The 24,573-nt window shown below is 35.9% G+C and overlaps 2 protein-coding genes across 4 annotated transcripts; both read left to right on the plus strand.

Moving 5' to 3' along the window:
* The first annotated feature begins 624 nt into the window (after positions 1-624).
* Positions 625-10,306, plus strand: LOC110736632 (ultraviolet-B receptor UVR8-like). Of its 2 annotated transcripts, XM_021916904.1 has the most exons (13): positions 625-899; positions 1,094-1,231; positions 3,025-3,211; positions 3,350-3,496; positions 3,987-4,068; positions 4,278-4,433; positions 5,618-5,791; positions 6,810-6,881; positions 7,911-7,982; positions 8,091-8,209; positions 9,094-9,179; positions 9,272-9,318; positions 9,728-10,306. In XM_021916904.1, the coding sequence occupies exons 2-13, from the start codon at positions 1,096-1,098 to the stop codon at positions 9,824-9,826; spliced, it is 1,377 nt and encodes a 458-aa protein (XP_021772596.1). In that variant the 5' UTR covers positions 625-899; positions 1,094-1,095; the 3' UTR covers positions 9,827-10,306. The 2 variants fall into 2 exon arrangements, with proteins under 2 accessions (XP_021772596.1, XP_021772595.1); XM_021916903.1 differs by having other exon boundaries at positions 626-1,231.
* A 985-nt stretch (positions 10,307-11,291) lies between these two features.
* Positions 11,292-23,773, plus strand: LOC110736631 (auxilin-related protein 2-like). 2 transcript variants are annotated; one of them, XM_021916902.1, is made up of 8 exons: positions 11,292-12,303; positions 13,980-15,588; positions 15,688-15,802; positions 15,913-16,010; positions 18,809-18,874; positions 20,636-20,725; positions 22,020-22,196; positions 23,065-23,773. In XM_021916902.1, exons 1-8 carry the CDS (start codon positions 11,645-11,647, stop codon positions 23,101-23,103), a joined length of 2,853 nt encoding a protein of 950 aa, XP_021772594.1. In that variant the 5' UTR covers positions 11,292-11,644; the 3' UTR covers positions 23,104-23,773. The 2 variants fall into 2 exon arrangements, with proteins under 2 accessions (XP_021772594.1, XP_021772593.1); XM_021916901.1 differs by having other exon boundaries at positions 11,297-12,303; positions 15,670-15,802.
* Positions 23,774-24,573: the final 800 nt, after the last annotated feature.

The raw sequence follows: 24,573 nt of genomic DNA on the forward strand, positions 1-24,573 counted from the left end.
ATTGCACTATAACTATTCCACATTGTTTAGTTAAATCACTTAAATGCAATAAAATTGAATTGAAATGAATCCCTTTACGAAGTAATAATAGCTAATGCATGGGTAATTAGCCAATCGAGTTGAAAGCTTCAGAATCAGTAGTGAAGTGATAACACACTAGTTTTTGTACTAGTGAATTACTACATGTGAGAAAAATCATAGTAGATGGGTGTTTGGTAGATGGGAATTGAGTGTGGGAATGAGACTTTTAATCCCAAATAGAAATAAATCTCTTGTTTGTTAAATTGAATTGGGAATACAAAAGGGAATGAAATTGAGAATAAATGGGGTGAATTCCCACCAATTTATTACTTGGGAGGATAGGTAATAAATGGGTGGGAATGAGAATAAGTGAAAAGTGACATTTTTGCCAATGAAAAGAATGGAGGAGAAAGATTAGTAAGGGTAATTTTGTATTTTTGTTATTTATTTGCCATTTATTCTCATCCTCAACCCAAACAAAGTATTATCATATTTTTATATATTCTCAACAATTAATTCCCAATCTCATTGCCACATTTTAATCCCCAAACTCTCATTCTCACATTGCAAACGGCCGCTAGTAGTAAACTACTGTAAAATCAGACCCTTAATTTCACAGCAAATGAGAGGTGCACAATGTTAATGGCCACCACCATACCCACACCCATTCTCTGTAACTTTCTCTTTCTTTTGTGCAATGAATGCAACAATCTCAATTCAATTTCACCTGCATTTGTCGCTTCCATTTCCGTCTTTTAAAACTTCTTCCTATTGAACGGTAATTGTTTCAAAAAAAAAAAAAAAAAAAAAAGAAAAGAAAAAAAAATCAAAACAGGAAGACGAACCAACAGTGGAACTCCACAAACCAGCCACATGCTGTATCTCTTTCACTATAAATACCCATTTAACTGATCTTGCCTTTTCTTTCTTCTGTCTTTGTCACTTACTATCTTTCCACTTCACACTCTATAGTTGCCAGAATTTTGAAGATTTTTCTGGGTTTGTTTTTGTTTGTTTTCATGTGTTTTTGGGGTCTAATTCTGGGTTTTTGGATTGTTTGAATTTGATCAAGAAATGGGTACAATTGAGAAAGATCAAACTGCGGTGGCTGCTGCGGCGGCGAAAGAGGACAGAAGTGGGTTTACCCCTCAAACACTCCGTCAAATTCTGCTTGTTTCTGCTGGTGCTAGTCACTCTGTTGCTCTTCTTTGTAAGACCCTTCCGTCCAATTTTGGGGTTTACTCCCTTTTTATTTGGGTACTTTTGCATCTTGATGATTTGATTTTTTATTATATGTTTATTGTGGTGCTGCTATTTTTGCTTAATTTTTCCTGGGGTTGTTTGATTATTGTTTGGTGTTAAAAATTATGGTAATAGATTGAAAAAAAGGTTGATTGCTTTATATGTGGGATAATCTTTGGTTAAATTGTGTACTCAATTACTGTATAATTGTATCTTGTTCAGGTCAATTTCTTCTAAATTGGCAATTATTTGGTTCAAGACTTCAAGTTGATGGCACCTTGCTGAATTGTTAGTAGAACTTGGTAAAAATTTATGAAATTTTGGTAGCCAAAACCTAGATTTGTATTGGTCCATTGTACATCACCGACAGGTGTACAAGTGTTTGATCCCGGATACTTTTTATAGCTATGTATGAACTTCGGACGGTTGAAGTGGAATTTGTGGTGGATAGGTGGTTTATGGTGGTGCTGTGGTGGTGCGTGTGACGATGTTCGGGTCATGGGGTGTTCCTTAGGGCTGGAGGGATTTATTTTCATAGGATTGGACCTTGGCACCTCCTAGGATTGGGGTAGCTTGTAATTTAGAAGAAAACCATAATTCAAGTTTCAGGTATGATTAGTTAGATTCCTAATACATTGTTGTCAATTTGATAGTTGACACTGGATTTTTCCTTCTTCCGGTTTGTATGAATTATGAAGATACTTGGGATATTTTTCGATGGTGTGGATGGTAGACTTCTCAAGCTAGTCTGAGGTTGCGTTTGGGTTGTTAACCTATCTTTTTCAAGGTTTGATCATCTTTAGTGCAAATTATTCCGGTTAAGGTAACCTAATTAAATTTCTACCTAAAGTTGTTAACCACCCTGCCACATTTAGGATCACCAACAGTTTTAAATGCTTGTTGGTTTGATCTTGATGATACATCCTCAACTAACTAGAATTATTCGTTAATAACTAGAGTGTGGACTGGTTTTGCAAATTATTCCGGTTAAGGTAACCTAATTAAATTTCTACCTAAAGTTGTTAACCACCCTGCCACATTTAGGATCACCAACAGTTTTAAATGCTTGTTGGTTTGATCTTGATGATACATCCTCAACTAACTAGAATTATTCGTTAATAACTAGAGTGTGGACTGGTTTTGTTAGCATACGCTCTGTATATGTTCTCTTTTATAATATTTTTAGACTTGATCAATTTCTAATGTATAGCTCATATGACCCTGATTTTTCGTTGCTAACCTTAGTTAAACTGGAGTTTAGGCTTTACAATTGTGCTCAAAGCCTCAAAACTCTAAATTTGGAGTCTGCTTCAGTTGGGACACTCTTTGACACATTTAATTACCTATATTTGAGAGATTGTAATAAAATTATAGAAGGTAGAAAGGGGAAAGTAATTACCCTTGTGGCTTTGCCTTAAAAAGTAGGGTGTGGTGTGGAAAGTAATCACCTTTGTGGCTTTGCCTTGAAAATAGGGTTTGTTTTGTACAAAAACATGCAATCTTATGTTACATTCATAAAAAATAAAAATAAAAAAATATCAAGCTCAACTAGTGAGGAATGACCATCAAAGAATTGGAAAATTAATGCTTTGGATTTTTCAAAACTAAATCATTCTTGTAATCTTATGAACTCATGTATTGTTCACATCTTAACTTTTGGTTCATATATTAGCTCAGCACAGTTTTGGTGCATGGCATTTAAATCATGTGAATTTTATTATTTATTGACTTGTGACTTATGTTGGTTTGTACTGCATTCAGCTGGAAATGTGGTTTGCTCTTGGGGAAGAGGTGAGGATGGACAATTAGGCCATGGAGATGCTGAAGATCGATTTTCACCAGTGCAATTAAGCGCATTGGATGGGCACGATGTTAACTCCATTACTTGTGGAGCTGATCATACCCTTGCATATTCTGAGCCACGTGTGCAAGTCTACAGTTGGGGATGGTATGTTCTCCGACTTCTCCCATTTGTCGTGCCATCTCCATTTTGTTTTATTTTTTGATATCTTTTTAAGTTTCTAGGTCCTATTGCAATTTCAAGTATTGCTGGAAGTATAGAAATTAAATCGATGCATATTTTCAGGGGTGATTTTGGAAGATTAGGTCATGGAAACTCTACCGATCTATTCATTCCTCATCCAATCAAGACATTAGATGGTGTCAAGATCAAGCAGATTGCTTGTGGAGACAGTCACTGTTTGGCAGTCACTATGGATGGGGAGGTAGCAAGGTTAGTTGTGTATATCTTTTTGCTCTTCCTTTCATAAGAATAAAAATTGATAAGAGCGTGCACAACCTTACCAATTTTTCATTGAGTTAGCAAGGTGCTTGAAAAACTATTGCTCTTTCCCATTAATGATACAGAATTTGTTACAATCAGAGTGGTGTCGTCAAGTTGCTTATTTTCCGTTGATTTGTCAAACTAAGGACTAATGCTGCTCTCTCACACACATTCACACACTCAGAGATGTGAGCTGTGTCATTTGCTATTGATAAATCCTCACTCGACACATTACACATGTGTGATAATCTTCATGCTACAACCAATCCCTTAGGCGTCCTAATCCTTTTCTAATTTTAATATATAGAAATTTGTGCGAGTTTGAGCATTTAGTATATAATGAGTTTAAGGATATATTATACCGACAAGCAAATCTGTTACTCTAGGATATTTGTAATTGACTAATATATCACCTGCTTGTGTCTTTAATTAATTGAAGTTGGGGAAGGAACCAAAATGGCCAGCTTGGTATTGGAACTGCTGAGGATTCACTTATCCCACAAAAGATTCAAGCCTTCCAGGTACAGATAATTTTTCCAATGAACTGCACTTTTCATATATTAAACTTCTGATTTTTTGTAAGAAGGGCATGATGTGATACATTTTAGATAAAATTGGTTTCTGACTTGATAAATTGTAGATATATTATTATTATTATTTTTTTTTTTTTGAGAAAAGATATATTATTATTTTGTTGTTTCTGAATTTTGTACCTTTTAATTATTTCCAGGGAATACCTGTGAAAATGGTAGCTGCTGGTGCTGAGCATAGTGCTGCTGTCACGGAATCTGGTGAGGTGTATGGCTGGGGATGGGGCCGGTACGGAAATTTGGGGTTAGGTGACAGAAAGGATCGCTTAGTTCCCGAGAGATCTTCGTCGATTGATGTATGCTAAAAACTTTGTGACCTTTACTTTTATCTCGCAATTACTTGCAAGCTCTAATTATTTTTAATGAAGTAATGAGTGTTCTTTTTTTCCTTTGCCCAAAAGTCTTATATAAACTCTATATTGAATTTGCTGTCAGATGATTCAAAATTCTTCTTGAACTTGCTTGCTAACAATTGGATGAACATTTTCTTTAGTTTTTTTTTCTTTTTTTTTTTTCTTTTTTTTTTTTTTTAAAAATCAGAATCTAATATTAGGAAGGTGTTAGTAGCTGTCCGATGATGCAGATCACTTGAGACTTGAGAGAGTAGAGACATGCAACTTTGTCTTTATGACCATAGAATTAAGGTCAAACAAATACAGTGAATGATTCATTTAACTATCTTGCTGATGGCAATGTCATAAGTTTATTCTTCATACCTGATTGTTCAACAATGGTTTATACATTACATTTTAATGAATCAATGACATAAAGATGGGAATAAGCTAGAAGTTTAAAAAATTTTCCACCAGAATTTGGATGGGGCTAACTCTGTTTGCCATTAGTTGTTGCCTCCAGCCAGTTGCCGCCTTGATGGCTTCAATCTATCTCCGGTCCTAGGGTTTTTTTTTTATCTAATTACATGACTAAACTTGAACACTCGCTTTTCTGTCTGCGTCTCTCCTATTATGTGGATAGTAAAACTTCCTGGGAAGTTCTAATTCCCAAGTTTTTTCCAACCAAACAACACCATCTTCTTCTACTTCCTAGGAATTGCCAATTCCTGTGGTTTCTTTTGTCAACGAAACAAGCACCAAGTGTGTTGCGGAAAAGAATGGGGGAGGATGGGAGTCTCTGATTGGCCTTTTTCTTTATCCTTTGGCATTCAGTTTCAGCTTATTAACTTTGGAAATTTCTTGCATATATTATTGATGGGGCACTCGCCTGTTTAAGACACCTGATCTGAATTATTCAACTTCTGATGATGGTTTTCAATTCTCATTTGAATGAACATGAAATTTTATCCTTGAAATTATTTGATACCGAATAGAGATAATATGCTACTCACTTGCTCTATGCAGTTGATGGGGGTAGCCTTGTGTTTTTTATACAATATTGGTGTTTGGAAATTTTTTGTAACATTAAATGCTCTCTTTTGTCATTACCATCTTTGACACCCAAACTCAATCAATTAATGTTGCAGGGTATAAAAATGATTCAAGTTGCATGTGGATGGAGGCATACAATAACTGTTACCTCTTCTGGCAGTATATACACTTACGGATGGAGTAAATATGGTCAGCTGGGGCATGGAGATTTCGAAGATCATTTAACTCCATATAAGTTGGAAGCTCTAAGTGGTCAAATCATTTCTCAGGTTACATGTATTGTTTCACTGCTTGTTTCTGCTTTACATTATTGTTAAACCTACCTTTAGTATTTGCATATGTGTTTTTAGGGAGTTGGCCTGGGGTTGGGTGTTTGGAGTGGAGGCTGACTGGCTGAGTGTTTGATATGTGCTTAAAGAGTTGATGCACAACACTGACCACCATTGCTTGCAGCTTTTCTAGTCTGTTCTCATCCCCCCCTGTCCTTCTCTTTCTGATGTTGTTCTGTTATAGTTGTGTAGAATGTTTATTTCTTGTAAAGAATCTGACTAGTAAACTTGTAGATCAATCATGCATAGGTTTATTGCTATGCACTATCTCCACTTTACCTGTAACTTGTGTCACAAAAGCACTTGAAACATACATTTGACCACGAGTTGAGAAGTTAACATGCACCTGCTTTTCATCGTAAGATGATGAGAGCGAGGTAAAATAACGTAGAAAGAGAGAAAGTAAGTCTTCCCGACTATCGCAGTTAGGTTGCCAGTTATTTGGTAAGGAGACCTGAGTGAGAGGCTTGCTCTCAGCTCGGGCTGCGGTTCCATCCCGCCTTAAGGGGAATGAATTAAAGGTTCAATCCACCACCAGAATAGAGTGGTTGGGAAGCTGTCGCAACCTATTTTTACATGGAGTTGATGGTAAACACTTTTCTTTTCATTTAGCAAGAGGCTTGTTGATTACCTGTTACTCAATGACCATAAGATTCTTGTCATCAATGTGTTGTCATCTTGCTTTGTAATGAGATTGCATCTCTGGCTACTTCAAGAGAGCTTATTAACTTATATTATTCAAGGTACTTGTTGGTGCCTTGATTGAAGTATTGGGAAGGACCCAGAGGAAAGTCTAGCTATTTGTATATTGAAATGTGGCAATTGCATCAGACCTTATGAGCTATGCCTCTCTACTGATGCATCTTAGATTTAACTTAGTCTTCGCCTACAATATGCATTGATTTATAGTTAAACAAAAGTCAACTTATGCATCTTTTGTGTTTGCTTGATTATTCAGATCTCAGGTGGTTGGAGACATACCATGGCAGTTACTTCTGAAGGAAAGCTTTATGGATGGGGATGGAATAAGGTTTGTAATCCCTTGTTGCATCAGTGTCCTTCAGCTATAGGTTTTGTGTGTTGGTTTATGTGTTAAATCTGAATTTAGGAGCTCATTGACCGCTATTGACATTTCTTCTGCCTGAGGGTTTGAATAAATTATTATTATCATTTTGAGTGTGTCTGAACTTGAAAGGTCTGTGAGTTAGAACTTTAGTATTGAGAGTTGATTAAAATATATATATGAAGTTTCCTTTCTGTTTAATCTGGCATTGTAAAGAAGTCAACTGGTTTGTTGTATGTCTTTTCTGCTGCAATAATTATTATTGCAAGCACAGACCATATTTCTTTTGCTTCTGAGCTGGTCAACAAAATTAGTGCCTGTAATTCATTTCTGACCTTGGTCAAATACAGTACTTGTTTATTCTAAGCCCTTTATTTATATTTGTAGTCATTGGAGGAGTCTTTGAGGGAGGGGAGACTTGGCCATTGGTTTTGGAATACCTTTTTTTGCCCATTTCTTTACATTTACAATACCAAATTCTTGAAGTGATTAACTTAAATACTTAGATTGCACTATCCCAATGCTCCCTAGTCCCCTTGTTTGATTTGTCTCAGTGTGTACTTTCCGAATATGTTATTTTCATAATTTCTACTTATATTTGATTAAAAATAGTTGAAAATAACTAACCGAGATTTTAAAGCTATAATCTGATCAGAATATTTTAGTCTAATCTTATCTGGTTTAATTCTGACAAAAATAAGTAATGTTCTGTAATATGTTGAAGAAAACAAGCTCTAAGTAGATTAAGAATTAACCCACTAAGATACCAACCTCTGTCTTGGTCCTGTATCTGATAACAGCTTTGTCATGTAAATAACCTGATATTACTGTACCTAATTGATTAAGGTTTGTATACACGCCAAGTATTATACATTTTTCTGATTTTTTTAATATCAATTTTTTAGTTGTCCAATGTGTTGATTCTATTGGGATTTGGAGTATTATTGTAGTCTCATCTACTTAATCGGAACTGAACCTTAGCTTTGTATGGTGCAGTTTGGACAGGTGGGTGTGGGTGACAATGCTGACTGCTGCTCTCCTGTGCAAGTTTTGTTTCCCCATGATCAGGCACATCCTTATCCTTGTTATTTCATTTGTTATTAGTTAAACTCATTTTTAGCCTCGCTGGAACACTCTGGTTATTAAGTACTGATTTGTGTTTCAAAATGATCACAGAAAGTAATGCAAATTTGCTGTGGATGGAGGCACACATTGGCTGTTACAGAGAGGAATAATGTGTTTTCTTGGGGAAGAGGTACTAATGGTCAGCTTGGGCATGGGGACTCTGCAGATAGGTAATATAATTTTCTGCCTTTTTTTTTTTTTTTTTCCCTTTTTTTTCCTATAAACAAGATGGACATGATTAAAAATCCCTTCATTACTTATTTTATTACTTTTTAAAGCCTTTATAGTTGTATATATTGCACATATCTGGCCTGCCCTTACCACTCTCAAGGTTGGGGCCTAAGGTATTGCACTATTGTTGATGTTGTGTTTCACACCCCTATGTAGATTGTGGTGCTAGTTCATTGAGTAGGATGGATATGATGGCTGTTGATAAACCATACAATATGGGTAGTTATTTGGGTGGAAATGACATGTCTTGTTAAAAATGATTTGAGCTAGTGGCACTAGTAAAATAATTTATATCTGATACTGGTGAGAGAACCTTGGATGATGAAATGATATAGCATTATTAGTAGTGAGTTCAGAGTCTTCAGACTTCTGACCTTTCTTCTTAACTTCTGAGTCATTAATTATCACCAATACTTTATGGTTTATGCTTTGAAGCTGTATGCAATTTTCTTGCCATGATCTTTCTGCCTGACACCGTTTTAGTTGTATGTTATATACATGTCAATTAGTGGTTATGGGTAATGATATCAGTTCTTATTTTCTGAAATGCAAATTCTACTTTCTGAACATGTGTGTTTTACAGTCTGTGCTTCTAACTTCTGCCCTTCAGCAGAAGGTTGCATTGCCAATGTAGACTGGCGTGTAAAATAATTACGCTAAATTTGTTTTCTGTTTTGAATGGAGTTAGTAATTTCTTATGTTCTCTTAGTGCTACTCACTTTTCGGATATGATCTTCTGCTTGGGATAAAAACCTGACAATCTGCAATCTAAAGACTAAATTCAAAAGAAAAATATCATTGATTTATATCCTACAAATTGCAGAAATTCTCCAACAATGATAGAGGCCTTGAGCATGGAAGGATCTGGTGGTCAAAGGATCGAGGCATCAAATGCAGATCCATCAGCAGGTTACTTTCTTTCCAAGTTATCTTCCGTAATAGTTAGTACTAAGTGAAGTACTTGAAATTAACTGATTAACTCCTCTACTCTGTTCTAACAGGGAGAATTTTGGTTCCACCATCAGGAAGATATGCTGTCGTCCCTGATGTATGAATTTCTTTTGTTTTTTTTAATGAGGTTCCCTATTTTCTTCTGGAGATGCACAGGGATTTGGATCTTGCAATAGTTAGAACTCTAACATCACACTATACTGTTAGATGGCTTCCCCAAGTACAATACAAGTTTATCTGTAAATGTGGAAGCTTTCTAATACAAGTTTGTTAGATTGAGATTCACTATTGTAAAGTATCCTCTAGAGCTGATCACGTGCCAGATCGAAGCCTGATTAATAAGTTTGCACAAAATACTTGTTTTTTAGACTAAGGTTGATGTTTTAGGCCTCACCCAAAAAGTTGCCTGGACGTTCAGATCCAGCCCGTAGATCAGCTTTAGTGTCCCTCACCCATGTAATAGATTTGCACAAAGGTATTAAAACAAGTTTCATGCTCTCTTGCAGGAGCAAGCTTCAACTGCAGGCTCAAGGGACAATGGTGGTGACGCAAGTGTACCAGAAAATGACGTAAAACGGATACGAGTTGGCCCTGGACCTGCTTAACAGCATGAGATATAGGATGATTTGCAGGAACAAAGTTTCTTCTGAGCTTCATGGGACTGATCTGCGTGTATTTTGTATATATACGTCTGTTATTCAAGATAAACTTCATTGGATGTATCTGATCGACCACTCTTGATCAACGCTCCATTGTTTTGGTCTCTATCAATGCTTACCCCCCTGTTTCTTTTGCGGCGAATGTTTGGCTGTACAACAGTACACTTGAGAATTTGGGAAGATTTTGCAAAGTTGCAGTTGAGTCTTATTTGCACTTTGTTTAAATTTTTGGAAATGATGCATGATCACATTGGCACAGTCCACACCCCAAGGTCCCCAAGCCTTCTAAAAATGCATTGGTTAGAATAGACAAGTACTCTATAATCCGAATATATTATTATACTCCGTACTTAAACATAATACTCCGTAATTCGTACGGATTTATTTGGGTTTAACCTTGTGAATTGAAGCCCAACAAAAAATTCATCAAAAAAAGGATTGTACCTAATTTCTACTCGTATATTTTTATTTTCGCACTTGCAGTATAACCTTGTGAACACACCTTAAGGAAGCAATTAAAGTTGGTAAATGGACCAATTTATCAAAATAATTTAAATGCCTAAGAGTGTTATATGTGTAGTTCATTTTGATTAAGTGGTCTGTTTATTTTCTCTAATTTTTTTGATAGAAAAAGTGATTGCTATGAGGCTATATTGTAAGTAAAATGAAAAGGAGGAAGTATGTAAATTTAATATGTTTATCAACAAGCTAAGCAAAATGGGAAAAATGTGCCTTTGTGTTGCTTGTCATCTATCAACACTATCTTCGTGTCAGGTGAAGCATTATGATACTTCATAAGTTCTTATATGGTTGATTACTTATCATGTATCATACATATGCACTAATGTAAGATACAATAGTATATTAATTATTCGTTAGAAGAGGTTCTTACATCAAAAGAAGTATGTATATTAGACACAAATTGAGAGGGAGAGACTAAGAAGATGCATCTTTCAAATACTTATGGAGATGAATATGAGGTAGTTTTGGGGCAGCTAGAGTACAGATTTACAATGAGGGATGTAAAGCAGTAAATAAGTATAAAGTCTGCTAATTAGTTAAGACAAGATGAGGATCAAGGAGTGGATGGATGGTTATTAGTCCCTCCATCCCCTCCCCCCCTAGTGATGGGGGTTTGATTTTCACCCCCCCATCCCTCCCTCCTACGGTAGAATATTTCTCGTAATCATTATTGCAAAATATAAAATCTAAACCGAAAATCAATTGTACTATTTATTGCAACAATCAACTTCCAAATCACAACTCAGTTGACACTTTTCTAAAGGTAATTTCGTTATTTGTGTTATATTCACTAACACAAATACTTTTTTTTTTTTTATATTTATTTTTGGGTAAAAATGGAGAAAATATGGTAGTTTCACACCATCTTCAATCTTTCCTCGTCGTGTATACAATACATGAATATAATCTTCCTTATTTTCTCTCTCCTCCCAAAAATATTATTTTTCCCACTAGATTACTACTTCTTCCTACTTCAATTATTTTTTTTTTTCTCACTTTTTTTTTCTTTCTTTTCTTTTTACATTCCTCCATTATTTCTTCAACTCCATTAGATTAGATCTACTACTAATAATCAATTTCTGGGAATTTTTAATTTTCCCCAAAATTATTCTCCATGGTCATCTTCTTCAACCCCTTATTCCCATTTCCCTTACCCTAATTTTTCCCCCAATTTTTCCCTCATCTGTCATTCTCTCTCCTCAGATCGTGGTGAGTTGAAGATAGATCGAGAGGAAAGAAGAAATGAATGATTTTCAGGGATTGTTATCAAGCGATTATGGGTTCAAACCTCAAGGTAAAGCTGCTCCAATGGCGGGTGCTAAATCCGGCATTAATTCTTCTTCTTCAAATTCTGCTTATAATTTCGAGATCGGAGGGTCTAAAACGGCGTCGTTTCCCTCCAATTCGAAGAGTTCTTCGTCTTCTTTGTTTGATGATCATGATACCCTTTTTCGCCCTAATCGGAAAAATACCTCATCTGATGATTTTGGGATTTTAGATGATGTTTTTGCTACTGGGGGGATTAAAAGCAATTCGTCAAAGTCTACTAATAATGCTAATTCGGTGAATTTGGATTCGATTTTTGGTGGTGGCGGCGGCGGCGGTGGAGGTGGTGATTCGGCGTCGAAGTTCTCTTCTTTGCCCGTTTTCGATAAGCCGGTTTACGATGATGAGGATTCGAGCTCGGCCAAGTTTGAGAATATCTTTGCTTCGGCTTCTTCTGCTTCTGCTTCTACAAAGAAGGGTGATGCCTTTGATGATCTTTTGGGGGGGTTGGGGAAGAAGGAACCGCTATCGTCGAGGTCGGTTGGGTCGGGTTCGAAGGGGGCTGATAAGGGTTATGCTGGTTTTGATGATTTGTTGCCTGGTTTTGGTGGTGGGAGTGCATCTTCAACGAGCAGGTATAATGCTGACTTTTTGCTTAGTTTGGTTTTTGTTTTTTGTTTATTGTGATTAATTTGGAGCTTTTGGAGCAAGTCTTTTTAGCTGATGCATAATTTCGAATTTGGTTAGTAATGATGTATGTTAGTACATGAACATTGTTATTTAATTTCCTGTGTATTAGTTTTGAGCTTGTATTGTTGAACTTTTAGAAACGTGTTAGTCAAATATAGGCCATGTTTGCCGATTTGGTCCAAAAAGGATTCATAATTTTACCACATTTGTACCACATTAGATGTCCCTTAACGATATCAACATAGTGTTATAGGCCACTTCATAGTTTCAATGCATTATAATGTCAGTTTACTGTACTAATGCCAACACTAAGAAATGGCTAAAACGATTTATAGTTTGGATCAGAGGGAGTATCTGGCTTGAGAGGTATGGGAAAGAAAAAGGATGGATGAAAAATTATATGGAATTATTGTACACTTGGTTATTTGGCTTCAAATGTGCAAATGCGGTTGATTGTGACAAGAGGTTTAAGGGGAGTGGTTGATTAGAGGAAGTCAATTGAAGGCAGTGTGATGAGTTGCTATAACCAGCATTGCCTTTCGTAGAAATTTTGGTTCGTTTTCGTAGCACCTGCTCTGTTTTTTTTGTGTAAATATGAAGCATGACACTTGACAATTTAGAGTGATGATGCTTTGCTGACATTCACTCTGTTGGACCTATTGGTTAGAAAAAAGTCGTCATTTCTGTTAAGTAGAGATACACTGAGAATTGCAATTCTATCTTTATCCTCTATTGGTTCCTGTTTGTTCTAGTAATTACTAATGATGATAATTGATTCGCGGAAAATATATGGTTCTGGTTAGGTTTTTTTACATACTGTTGGATGCTTTTAGCTTCTTTAGGCTGTATGGAGAATTGGGGATAAGAAGAAAGAGGAAAGTAAAGAAGAGAAAACATGAAATAAGAGGAAAATTATTTATAAGAGTAAGATTAAGGAGAAAGTGAAGAAAAGTTAAATGAAGAAGAAAATACAGAGTAGAACTGAATCCTTTTGGAGCGGAGGGAATGAAGTTGAGTAAAGAAACCTAAAAGGTAAGCAAAAAGGGTTGGAAACTACTTTTAAATTTTGGATAATTTGGTTAACTGCTCAGTTCTGTGGGGTTGTGTGTTTCTGACCTGACCTTTTTTGTTTCTGAACTTTGGTTACAAACTTACAATGCCTAGATCATATTTTTTTTGGGAATTGAATCGACTAAAATGAATTGTAGGTTATTACAAATTTTTATTCAATGTCTCTTCACATCCTATTTTTATATTTCAAAATTACCGTGTGGCACAGAATTTCGGGATTTTAAAGGTTGTAGTCTATACTTCTTTATTAACGACACAAATATTTATGTTTCTTTCAGTAAATTCTTGTCTTTATTGTGGCTTTTGTTTGGTTTGGTTTGGCTGTAATACAAGTTTGATTGAAGGATAATACTTTCAGAACCTATAGACAATGTAGCAAGTTATTTCTTTGACATCATATTAGATGTGTGATGAGTATTTATTTTTGTTATCCTTTTCTGTCTGACTCTTGTAGCAAGTTATTTCTTGTGCTGCATCTTTCTTTTGTTCAAGTTTATTTTTGATATTATATTAACAGAATTTATGTGGTATCTATATGCTGTCTTTATAGGATGTCATCGGATACTACTAAGAAAACCTCAAGTGTAGTAGATGATCCTTTTGTTGTCCTAGAATCAACTTCTCCTCCTGTATCTTCTTCCTCTGGAATTTTTACTGATCCTTTGGATGAGATTAGTAATCTTAATAGTGCTGGCAAAAAAACTGCTGAAAATTCTCCTAGTGGGGCAGCATTTGATGATATAGATCCCCTTGGTGGCTTTGGCAAGGCTGTACCTGCATTTTCAGCAGAGATCAATGGGGAAGAAACGGAAGCATTCCGAGCCAGAGTTCCTGGACGACAAAGTTCGGTCACTGGAGATGCAAACCAGAAATCATCTGTAAGAAGTCCTGAGAGAGGTTATGAGAAAAAGGTGTCGGTGGAGGATTTTCCAGAACCAAGTGTCTTTGAGATGCCTTATGTGTCAGCTGAAACTAGTAGGACTGCACCAAATGCTTCTTCTCCTGCTCATAGCAATACTAGTTTTAGGGAGTCCAACTCCCATGGACATGCCTCTCCCAATTCCGAGGAGAACATGGGGTCATCTGATGATATATGGCTCACTGTATCAGAAGTTCCTCTCTTTACACACCCTACAGCTGCACCACCTCCTTCAAGACCTCCACCCCCAAGACCAGCACGCTTTTCTAGAGGAGAATTTGGTTCCTTTCCTGCTTCAAATGTACACAAGAAAGCTAATGATTATCCATCTTTCCCTGGTTCTGTGCCAAAATTTCAGAGTCCAAAATCAGCTCCTTCTGGTGCAAGTGGATCTTTTGCATCTCCTTTGGATGAACTTGATGATTTTGCCATGGGAAGAAATGCCAGTGATGTGGATGCAACTCATGCAAGCTCAGATGTTCGGTCTGGTGAAGATTTTGACTCAAATTCAGTTGCTGCTGCATCTGCTGCTGCCATGAAGGAGGCAATGGATAGGGCCGAAGCTAAATTTAGGCACGCAAGGGGGGTAAGGGAAAGGGAAAGTTCAAAGGTCTCTAAAAACAGAGAATCTGTACAAGTAGAAAAAGAGGAGAATCCTATGTATGATGCTCCTGAAAGGGAATTTAGGGAACATCAAGAACGACAAGAGCGTGAACGGCAACAAAAGGAAAGGGAGGAGGAAGAAAGACGACGATTGGAAGAAGAGGAGAGAAGGCGAATTGAGAAAGAATGGGAGGAGAAAGAGAGAGAAAAGAGGAGAATTGATAAGGAAAGGGAATTTGGAAGGCAAGCTGTGGAAAGGGCTGCCAAAGAGGCACGTGAAAGAGCAGCTGTTGAAGCCCGTACCAGGGCTGAAAGGGTTGCTGTTCAGAGGGCACAAGCTGAAGCTCGAGAACGTGCTGAAAAGGTTGCAGTTCAGAGAGCACAAGCTGAAGCACGAGAGAGGGCAGCTGCTGGGGCTAAAGAAAGAGCTGAAAAGGCTGCTGCAGATGCAAGGGAAAAGGCAAAAGCTGAAGCCAGGGAGAAAGAAGCACGTGAGAGGGAAGCAAAAGAGAAAGAAGCACGTGAGAGAGCTGCCAGTACGGCAAGGGCAAACCAATCGAAGAATGAAAGTGACCTTGAATCTTTCTTTAGCATGGGCAGAGCAAGCAGTGCACCAAGGCCCAGGGCTGCTTCATCGGTATGTTAAAATTTATAATAGGCTTTATTTTGACATTTAATTGGCATTTCTTATTGTGTACACTTTTAATATTATTTCCAGGATCCATTTGAAACACAGTTCCAGGCTAAACCTACACCTGAAGCAACCAGAGCGTCTGTTAACTCCTCTTCTAACATGAGAAAAGCATCTTCATCAACAAATATTGTTGATGATTTAAGCTCAATATTTGGAGGTAATAAAGTGAAAATGCTTGAATTTCTCAATTAGCACTGCATTTTCTTCCTTGCTTTTACTTTATTTAAAGATACTTATAGATTCTCTTGTCTTTGTTTCCTGCAAAAGGCCCCCCATCATCTGGCGACTTTCAAGAAGTTGATGGCGAAACCGAAGATAGGCGGAGAGCCCGAATGGATCGCCACCACAGGACCCAAGAGCGTGCTGTATGTGCCTTTGTTATACATTCTGTTATTCTCATCCTCCATGTTGATGTGATCAATCGTTAGTGCACGTCTCTTAGAAAGCTAAATTTTAGATGACACCATTGACTACATTATATGGAGGTGTGATTTATATATTTAGGGAGATTCTACATAAATATTGGAGAACTTTGAAGTCGATTTCTTTTTCATCAATGGTGGAATGTGAAAGTTCAGCGTTCTCCCACTATCTTTTTTTTTTTTTTTTCTTTTTCTTTTTTGTTATATTATTTATTGCTCCTAATTTTGGAGGAGTGGATGGGTGGGTGGGGCGGTGGGGGGGGGGGGGGGAGGGGGGGTAGTAATGTAATATAGTTAAAAAAAAGCGCTCTACATGAGTATAAAGGTTAAATTCCAATTGAACTGGTAAAATTCGTTTGGGAAAATCCTTTGGACAGACTCTTTGGTTGAGTGGCTGCTAGACTAAGAAGCGATTGTCGTGTGGAATTGCCTCACAACTTGAGAAGGATAAGAAGATTCACATGCTATATCTTACATTCTAGTGAAGAGAACAAAGAAAGCATTAGTTTCCTTTTTTGTGAAATCAATCAATTTATCTACTTCCTCCGTAATTTTAATATTGCACCATAAGAGTTGGCATAAATTTTTTGGTAGTGGGAAAAAAAAAAGAGAGAAAGGTAAAAATACAAAATTGCCCATGTGATTGAAACATAAACTAAAGAATTAAGGGTTAAAAAGTAAGGGTATATAGGGTATTTGTAGTGTGAACACAAATATTTGTTTTCCTAAAATGGATATGGTGCAATATTTGTGAAACTTCCTTAAAAGGCAAGTGGTGCAATATAAAAATGGAGAAAGTATATCATTTTGGCCCCTTCTTGTTAATGGCTTAAAAGTTGAACAAAAAAAAGTTGTTGGGTGAGTGTGGGCTTTGACATTAGTGAAAGGTGGTAAAAAAAATAGAAAAAATAAAATAAAATTAACTTGCCATATAAAGGTTGGAGCATTTATTTTTAATTATGGCTGTAGATAGAGTGTTAGGTTTGCTGGTTTACTAAAACATATACTTCCTCCTTTTTTTTAGTTGCATCACTTGGTAAATTGCGGACTCCTAGGCAATTTTTGGAGATGAGAGAGAATAAAATTATGGACCCATGTGATAGGAGAGAGATAGAGAGAGTTTATTAACTAAAATGGAAAGTGATGCAATTAATTTGAAATTTCCATTTTAGGAAAGTGAAGCAATTAAAAAGAAACGGAGGAAGTACTCCCTCCGTTCCATATTATAGTTCATATTTTCCTATTTTGGAGACCCAAAGTGTTGTTCTTGTTTCTATTTTTGGATAGTATGTAAAAACCATTACCCTCATAGAGACCCAAACTTTATTTAGCCTACTTCCTAAATTACCCTTGAATTTTCCATTTGCCTTAGTACACTTTTTCTCTAACTTATGTCTATAATTGTACTTTTCACCTTTATTTTTTATTTTTTTATTTTTTTTTTTATGTACTTCATTCACTTTCTCCTCTCTAACTTTTATCTATAATTGTACTTTTCAACTTTTTTTATGTTCTTCATCCACTTTCTCTTCTCATTTTTTAAATACCGTAAAAAAACACAAATAAGAACTATATATTGGGACGGAGGGAGTATATTACTCCTTATTGGAAGTTCTAGCAATATAATTACCCCATTTGCCTGTAGAATGATGATCCACAACCACCAATGTTGTGTAATGTGTAATGTATGTGGGTGTAGGTGTGTAGTCATGAAGGGTGTGGCTTTTGTACCGAAGAGTGGATGTCAATGATTAGTTTTATGGGAAGACTAATGTAATGAGTAGAATGATTTCAAAATGATAAGCATTGAAAAGAATTAGTGAATTATAATTTGCTGCCTGAAAGATTTAAATAGTTTAAACATCTTTGCTTGATTAGGCTCTTGTGCTACATTGTATATCTGGATGTTAATTTTATGGAGCATAATTAAGAAATATCAAAATAAGATGATTACATATGAGAGATTTATGATGAAATGCTGTAGTAGTAATACAAGGAGGGTCAGCTGTCATGTTTGTGGTTAAAGTTCCTCTAAAGCTTGTTTATTTTGATTGGCAATGGTTAAAGACATGATCCCTGTGGAGGATATACATAAGAGAAGGATTTACAGTTTAGCAAGCTGGCATAGCTTATGTTTATAAGAGGGGTGGGTGGTTGATCATCTCTTTGCTGGTTAGTCATGGGTTTCCTCCCGTTAGCACTTTGGCTTATCTTTGTTTGGGATGAGTTAGCCTTGACTCAGCTGGCCAAAAGTGTACTTGTTTCATGGGATGGAGGATAAAATTTTAAGAAGCCTTAGTTTGCTAGTCAGTAGAATAGCAAGGGTAATGCTTCTATCCATCTAGAATTTAGCATGTTCCTTTAAAGGATGCTGTGTAGTTGGAGCAAATAATTGCATTGTAGTCGGATCTTTGATCTGATTTTGTGGATATTGGGTACATAATAACCTGAGGGCATGATGATAATTTATGCAACCCTTTCTATCTGAATAGGTTAACAACCCTTGTATTATTTAACAATAGCACCTATTAGAGGAAATCATATAAGGGAGCAAAAGGTTGGCTCCTCTATCTAAATAGGACGAGGAATTATGTTGAGTTAGAGATTCTTCGTGGAGATGCTTGAATATTGGATTCCTTTGTATCTTTGCTGATGATTTGGCTGGCATGCCTTTTAATGTGGTCACTTGTGATCATCCTCTTACTTTATATTATTTTTAGCTAATGATGTTTGTATTTCAGGCAAAAGCATTGGCTGAGAAAAATGCCAGAGATCTTGAGGTTCAAAGGGAACAAGCTGAGCGTAATGTAAGTTGAACTGCTCTTTTTAGGTGTTCATGTTCTTTAATATTATTCCTAGTTTCTGGGGATTAGCATACATACATCCTAGACAGAAATGTACTCTCTTTTTGAGTTTGTCCTTTGCACATGTCTCACATTGTAGTTTGGCTTTCCAGCCTTTGTCCTTTCTTCATACCAATTTAATTTATTGGACTAAGTTATCTGAGAATTTATCTGAAACTAAATGAATACTGATGGTTGACAGCATACCTAACACTAGTTCACAACATGTTAATATACGTTCTTCCCAACCCTTGCATTTTCTTGCTCATCTAAAGTATTTATTTCCTCATTTTGTCCCTGAAATTATCTCCTTGCAAACTGCAAAGCCATTGGTCATGCTTTAGTAGGAGTGTTATACCGCTTGTACCTCTATACTCATTGGCAAGGAAGTAAAATATGTTTCCTCTCCTAGCAAACTCTATTATTGACCAATCATTTAAATTTTTTTTATTTTTTTTTTATTTTTATATTTAAGCCATGGGTATCCTTGGCCAAATTTGGCTGAGGCTTTCGTTTAAAATATCTCACCTGGGATCCTGGACTCAGAAAATTTTCAAGTGAAGCCATGTGACTCTCATCAACTGCTTGCCTAATTTTGCTTTTTTGAATGTCATTATGGGTGTCCTCTTCATCTGGGCTATATAGCTTAAAGGGCATATTTAGGAGCTTTATATCTTTGTATGGCTCAGTAGAGAAGTATGGGCCTTTACTTTTACAACACTAAGTTTATCTATTACTCTGCTGTCATCAAGTCTGGGTTCATCATGTCATATCCTTCTGATATAACCTCTTTGCAGAATAAATTTCAACTTTTCAACACTTATGTTAGTCAATTAAGAGGAAAAAGTATAGAAGTTTTAATGTTCCATTTAAAGATGCCAATCTTAAAGAGCTCTTTGGAGGTTAGGTGGGTTATTTATCTTAATCATACCATATATGATCATGCATTCATGTCAAATTGCTACTTTTCCGCCACTTGTACCAGAAACTTGATACATTGCAGTGCTGCCGAATTGCCAAATAAACCCTATATACCTACTTGAGTCTCGTGGACATTATAGAGCTTTCTTTCTTTGCCAATTCAACCTTACCACACTTGGGTTTTTGTGACTACATTCCTCCATGCCTCCAATCAATTGGAAAGCCTCCTAACTCAGAAGACATGTTGCTATGACAGCTTATGAGCATCATTTATGAAGCAAAAAGTTTATGGGTTCATGTGGGGATTGGACTTTCTTCAATTTGCTGGTCAAATAATTGGAGCCAAAACACGGACTTGAATTAAATGGACCACTACTCATTATTGAATATTCAGATGCAGATTGCTTTTAAGTAAGTTAATCTCCGTAAAAATTTCCAAGGTTTCTACCCTGCAAGAATTTTTGGGCTATTAAAGATTAAAATTCTAAAACTAGTTGCTTTAAAGGTGCTCCACGAGGATGGCCACTATAGATTGTCTCTTTTCTTCCCAAAGAAATATCAATATATCTGTTGTTAGTCTTGTGTTTTTGTTTGAGCCAAGTGTAAAAGCTCTAAATTGAAGTTTTCTCCTTCTGTATTACCCTTTTCTGATTAAATTAAATTTTTTTTTCTTGTTAAAAAAATAAATGTACTATTGAATGGTATATGGAACAGATGACATATGTAGCTGAAGTGAAGTGTAATCCCTTGATTTGTATTTATTGGTTAAATTTGAATAAATGGTTTTGTTTGACATGATTGCAGAGGATTTCTGAAACACTTGATGTTGAGATACGACGCTGGGCAGCAGGGAAAGAGGGGAATTTGCGTGCTCTTTTGTCAACAATGCAATATGTGCGTATAAATACTTATTATTTTATTATTTTGTCAACTGATGCTCTAGACTATTGAAAAATAAAATATAATGTTTAATTTTTAATGTGGAATTCTTCTTTTCTAATTAAAAAAAAGCTTCTTGTATTTATTTCTCTCTCTCTCTCTCTCCAGTTTTTCCTCTTCAGTTATGTTGGTGTGTGGATGTGTTACAATCTGTTAGGTGTGATGTGTCTCCACTTCTGTTTTGAGGGCTTGATTTGTTAGCTCTTTATAGTGTGTAGTGCTATGGCTGTTGACTACTACTTGATCATATTAATTTCCAACCCGTTTCCTATATTATTTATATACATGTTGTAAAAATTTGCACTTTTGCTACCCAGTATTGTTTTATTGTTGGTATTATTATCATATACAGGTTGATATGATCTCATACTTTATTCTATTTTATGGATCCATGGTGGTATTGTACTGTATATATTGGTCTTAAAGAATTTCTAAATTAAAGAATATTTTCGGGTTACCCTGCTCTATAGAAATGATTTACTCCATCCTAAATAAATTGCCACATTTTCTATGTTATGCTGTCACAATTTAATGGAAGCATTAACATGTTTGGTAATTTTTATACTTTACATTTTCTCCCAAGGTAAAACCTACACCCACTTCCCTCTCTTATTGTTATATTTCTTGAAATGTGTGCCTAATTGGTTTGCAGCAATTAATATGGGACGGATATGAGTATAAACCTTCACTTTTCTGATCCTCAGCGTCTCATTTGTAAAATGTTACCACTTCATGTTTTTACTTCTGAGATCCATAGGCTCACGCTTGTTAAAACAATGGCATGAAGAAAATTATTTATTATTGAAAAAATAATCTGAATTTTATCCCAATGGAAGAGGCAAAATGCCTGATCATAGCAAATCATAGTTAGAGTAATTCTGAGAGTAAAAGTCGTGTGCACAGAACTTTCTGTTTCTGGACTTGTGTAGACACCCCATGTTTCTGCGCTCAATTTCAGCCTGTTGGTTTTGGTTGGTGATTGTGACGATATTTTCTTCCTTATTTTGCTTATTACTAAGTTGTTGCTATTTCTTTATTTCCTGATCCTTGTGTTAGTTAAACTGGTTGGATATGCTTTTTTGCCCCTTATGTTTGTCACATTATATGGTGATGGCGGTTATGACAATCTGAGTATGTAATATGGTCTGGGTATTGTGTACTTGTTCGTATTTGTATGGTTGGGCCTTTATTTGCTTGATGAATTTTATCATAGCAGCTGATTGCCATCTATTTTCTTAATCATGAATAGGTTCTCTGGCCTGAATGTGGCTGGCAACCTGTTTCCTTGACTGATTTGATTACTGGTGCGGCAGTTAAGAAAGCTTATAGAAAAGCAACTTTATGTATTCATCCTGATAAAGTACAACAGAAGGGTGCCACTCTGCAGCAGAAATTTGTTGCTGAAAAGGTGTTTGATCTATTAAAGGTATCTGATTTTTCTTCCTCCCTTCAAAATATTTTATAGACATTGGATTGACAATGTATTGAAGTTTGTTAATTTCCCCTGTTAAATAGTTTTAGAATAGGAAGTTTCTTCTCAATGGTGAAATGATTCTCTAGTAGTCAGGAGTCATATGCCTTTGTTCTTGGTACACCTAAAATTTTATTTACTACATATTTTTTTTTTAATTGCTCAAATGAGCAATAGTCATAATGGTGCTCCCAACTGAACAAAACATCAGAGAATAGCCTTTGGCATACCTAGAGCTAGGTACACCTGGGTAACAGAGGCTCTTCATTCGGCAATTTTTATGGAGGGTTTTATTTCTTTCTTTGGGGTGGGGGGCTCTTGGCCACGATTCATCTCAATGCTGTGTGAGGGAAAATCCCAAGTCCTAACATAATAGGGTTTTTTGAGAAGTGAATTTGGACCACGCCTAATTTTGGCTTGGGATAATTTAATTCTTAGATTTATATTGCCAGATTTTTGGACATTATTGAATACTCTTGCAAGTCCAGATGTTTCTGGACTTGTGTAGACACCCCATGTTTCTGCGCTCAATTTCAGCCTGTTACTCCAGATTCTTATTTTGGAGTTCAGTGTGGAATGCATTTGGGACTAATGTGACCAAAGTAGCCTTTGTTGGAAGAAACAATGCTCATTTCAGGGGTTAATAGGAGGGTCAACTAGGAAACGTTATTCAACATTTGCATTTGAAACCTGAAACACTTATGTTTTTGGTGTATAATGAAGTTTTAAACTGACGCTATCTGTTTAAATTGGAGGGGAGTAATTCATTACTCATTCGATCATGCTATAGTGATCTGAATTCTGGTTTATGGTATGAAAATAGGAAGCTTGGAACAAATTCAATTCAGAGGAGTTATTTTGAGAATTGGAGGTTTCATCCTTTTGAATTTTAAGGGTGTCTTGTTCGGCATATATTCACTCCTTTATGCAAGTTTTGAGCTATTCTGAAAACTGATCCCTGCTTCAATATGCACGGAGTTGCTGTTCGGTCGGCTGGGTTTTCGTTCTGTGGTTGATGAGATGCTTGAAATGTTCAATGCCCTTCAGTTCCCTGAGTTTGCTGTTAAGTGATGATCGTACAGTTGGAGCACGTTCTGAAGTTTTCCTAAGATGGTATAGAATAGCATTTGTTTGGGTGATTTGCCCATGTGATCATTGTCATATTATTCATTAGCAAATGTCATTGTTTTGAGATGCTGCGTTTGCATTGTATCCATTCTTTTGCTCTTTTTTGTTTCATAATAGCCTAATCTGTTGATGAAGAATTCAATGTATGATGATACGTAATTACTCAAAAACTGATATGCCAATTCATGATTGTTTAGAATTGTGAATTTTGATAGTGTGATGATGATTTTTTACGAGCCCAAGATGGCAAAAAAAAAAAAAAAAAAAAAAAAAAAAAAAAAAAAAAAAAAAAAAAAAAAAAACAGAAAAACTATTGTATGAGATGAACGTGATAATTGAAATCTTTTAAGGGATGAGTTTTGTCCCAATTATTGTAACATAATTATGACGTAGATTATTTTGTGTAAGCAGCGTCATTTTTTTTTTTTTGAGATGATTTATTGTTGATTGTAATATATTGTTCTCTGAATTTGGAAATCAAAGTATTGCTTCACAGCATATCGAATGCTTACTTGAACTTTCTTACACCAGAAGGCTGTATCAATTTTTTTGGGCTGGTCAGGGGTTACTGATTTTTATAGCTTAAAAAAATAAGCTCACTAGTTACTGAGATCAATGGCTGTGATAGTCACCAGGTACGAGACTGATAATCGCAATACTCAGGAGGTTAAATATGCATAGTTTAAAGGTGACTTGTTGCGTTTTTCACAACTTATTAAGCGAAACCAACACTACCGAAAATGTTATGACACCATTGGAAAGAAAGTCGGATCTAGAATACATTTAAATACGTTTGTCAACTTGCAAATAAATTTGGCAAGTTGTTAGATAATTCCCGGTATATATGGCTTTTATTATGCTAAAAAGTTAATAGAAATTAAAGCACCATAGATGGATGTAGATAAAAGTAAAACAGTGGAATGGTATAATATATTGTTTATTATGATTGTAAACTTCTGTAATCACCCAATTTAGATTCCAAAACCATTGGTTACTCTTTTAAGAATCTCCCTCTTTTTTGATTGACCTACATGATACAGTAGAAAAAGGGCATATTTGATGGTGTGCATACATTCCATGCATCATAAAATTAGGTCTTGTACTTGTTTGTCGTTAAAGGAATCAGTTTTAAGACAAAGTTGCTAGGAGGATTGCAAAGGACAACTAATTAGGTCCTTTGTCCTTTTATACATTACTGATTTTC

Source organism: Chenopodium quinoa, unplaced genomic scaffold (assembly GCF_001683475.1).
Source record: "Chenopodium quinoa cultivar QQ74 unplaced genomic scaffold, ASM168347v1, whole genome shotgun sequence".
In the NCBI taxonomy this organism is placed as follows: domain Eukaryota; kingdom Viridiplantae; phylum Streptophyta; class Magnoliopsida; order Caryophyllales; family Amaranthaceae; genus Chenopodium; species Chenopodium quinoa.

Bases quoted from the DNA above. Each gene is read 5' to 3' on its own strand.
- LOC110736632 (XM_021916904.1), top strand. From the start codon at position 1,096: ATGGGTACAATTGAGAAAGATCAAACTGCGGTGGCTGCTGCGGCGGCG. The intron at 4,069-4,277 runs GTACAGATAATT...AATTATTTCCAG, and splicing joins AAAAGATTCAAGCCTTCCAG to GGAATACCTGTGAAAATGGT. The intron at 9,180-9,271 runs GTTACTTTCTTT...CTGTTCTAACAG, and splicing joins AAATGCAGATCCATCAGCAG to GGAGAATTTTGGTTCCACCA.
- LOC110736631 (XM_021916901.1), top strand. From the start codon at position 11,645: ATGAATGATTTTCAGGGATTGTTATCAAGCGATTATGGGTTCAAACCT. The intron at 12,304-13,979 runs GTATAATGCTGA...CTGTCTTTATAG, and splicing joins AGTGCATCTTCAACGAGCAG to GATGTCATCGGATACTACTA. The intron at 18,875-20,635 runs GTAAGTTGAACT...ACATGATTGCAG, and splicing joins GGGAACAAGCTGAGCGTAAT to AGGATTTCTGAAACACTTGA.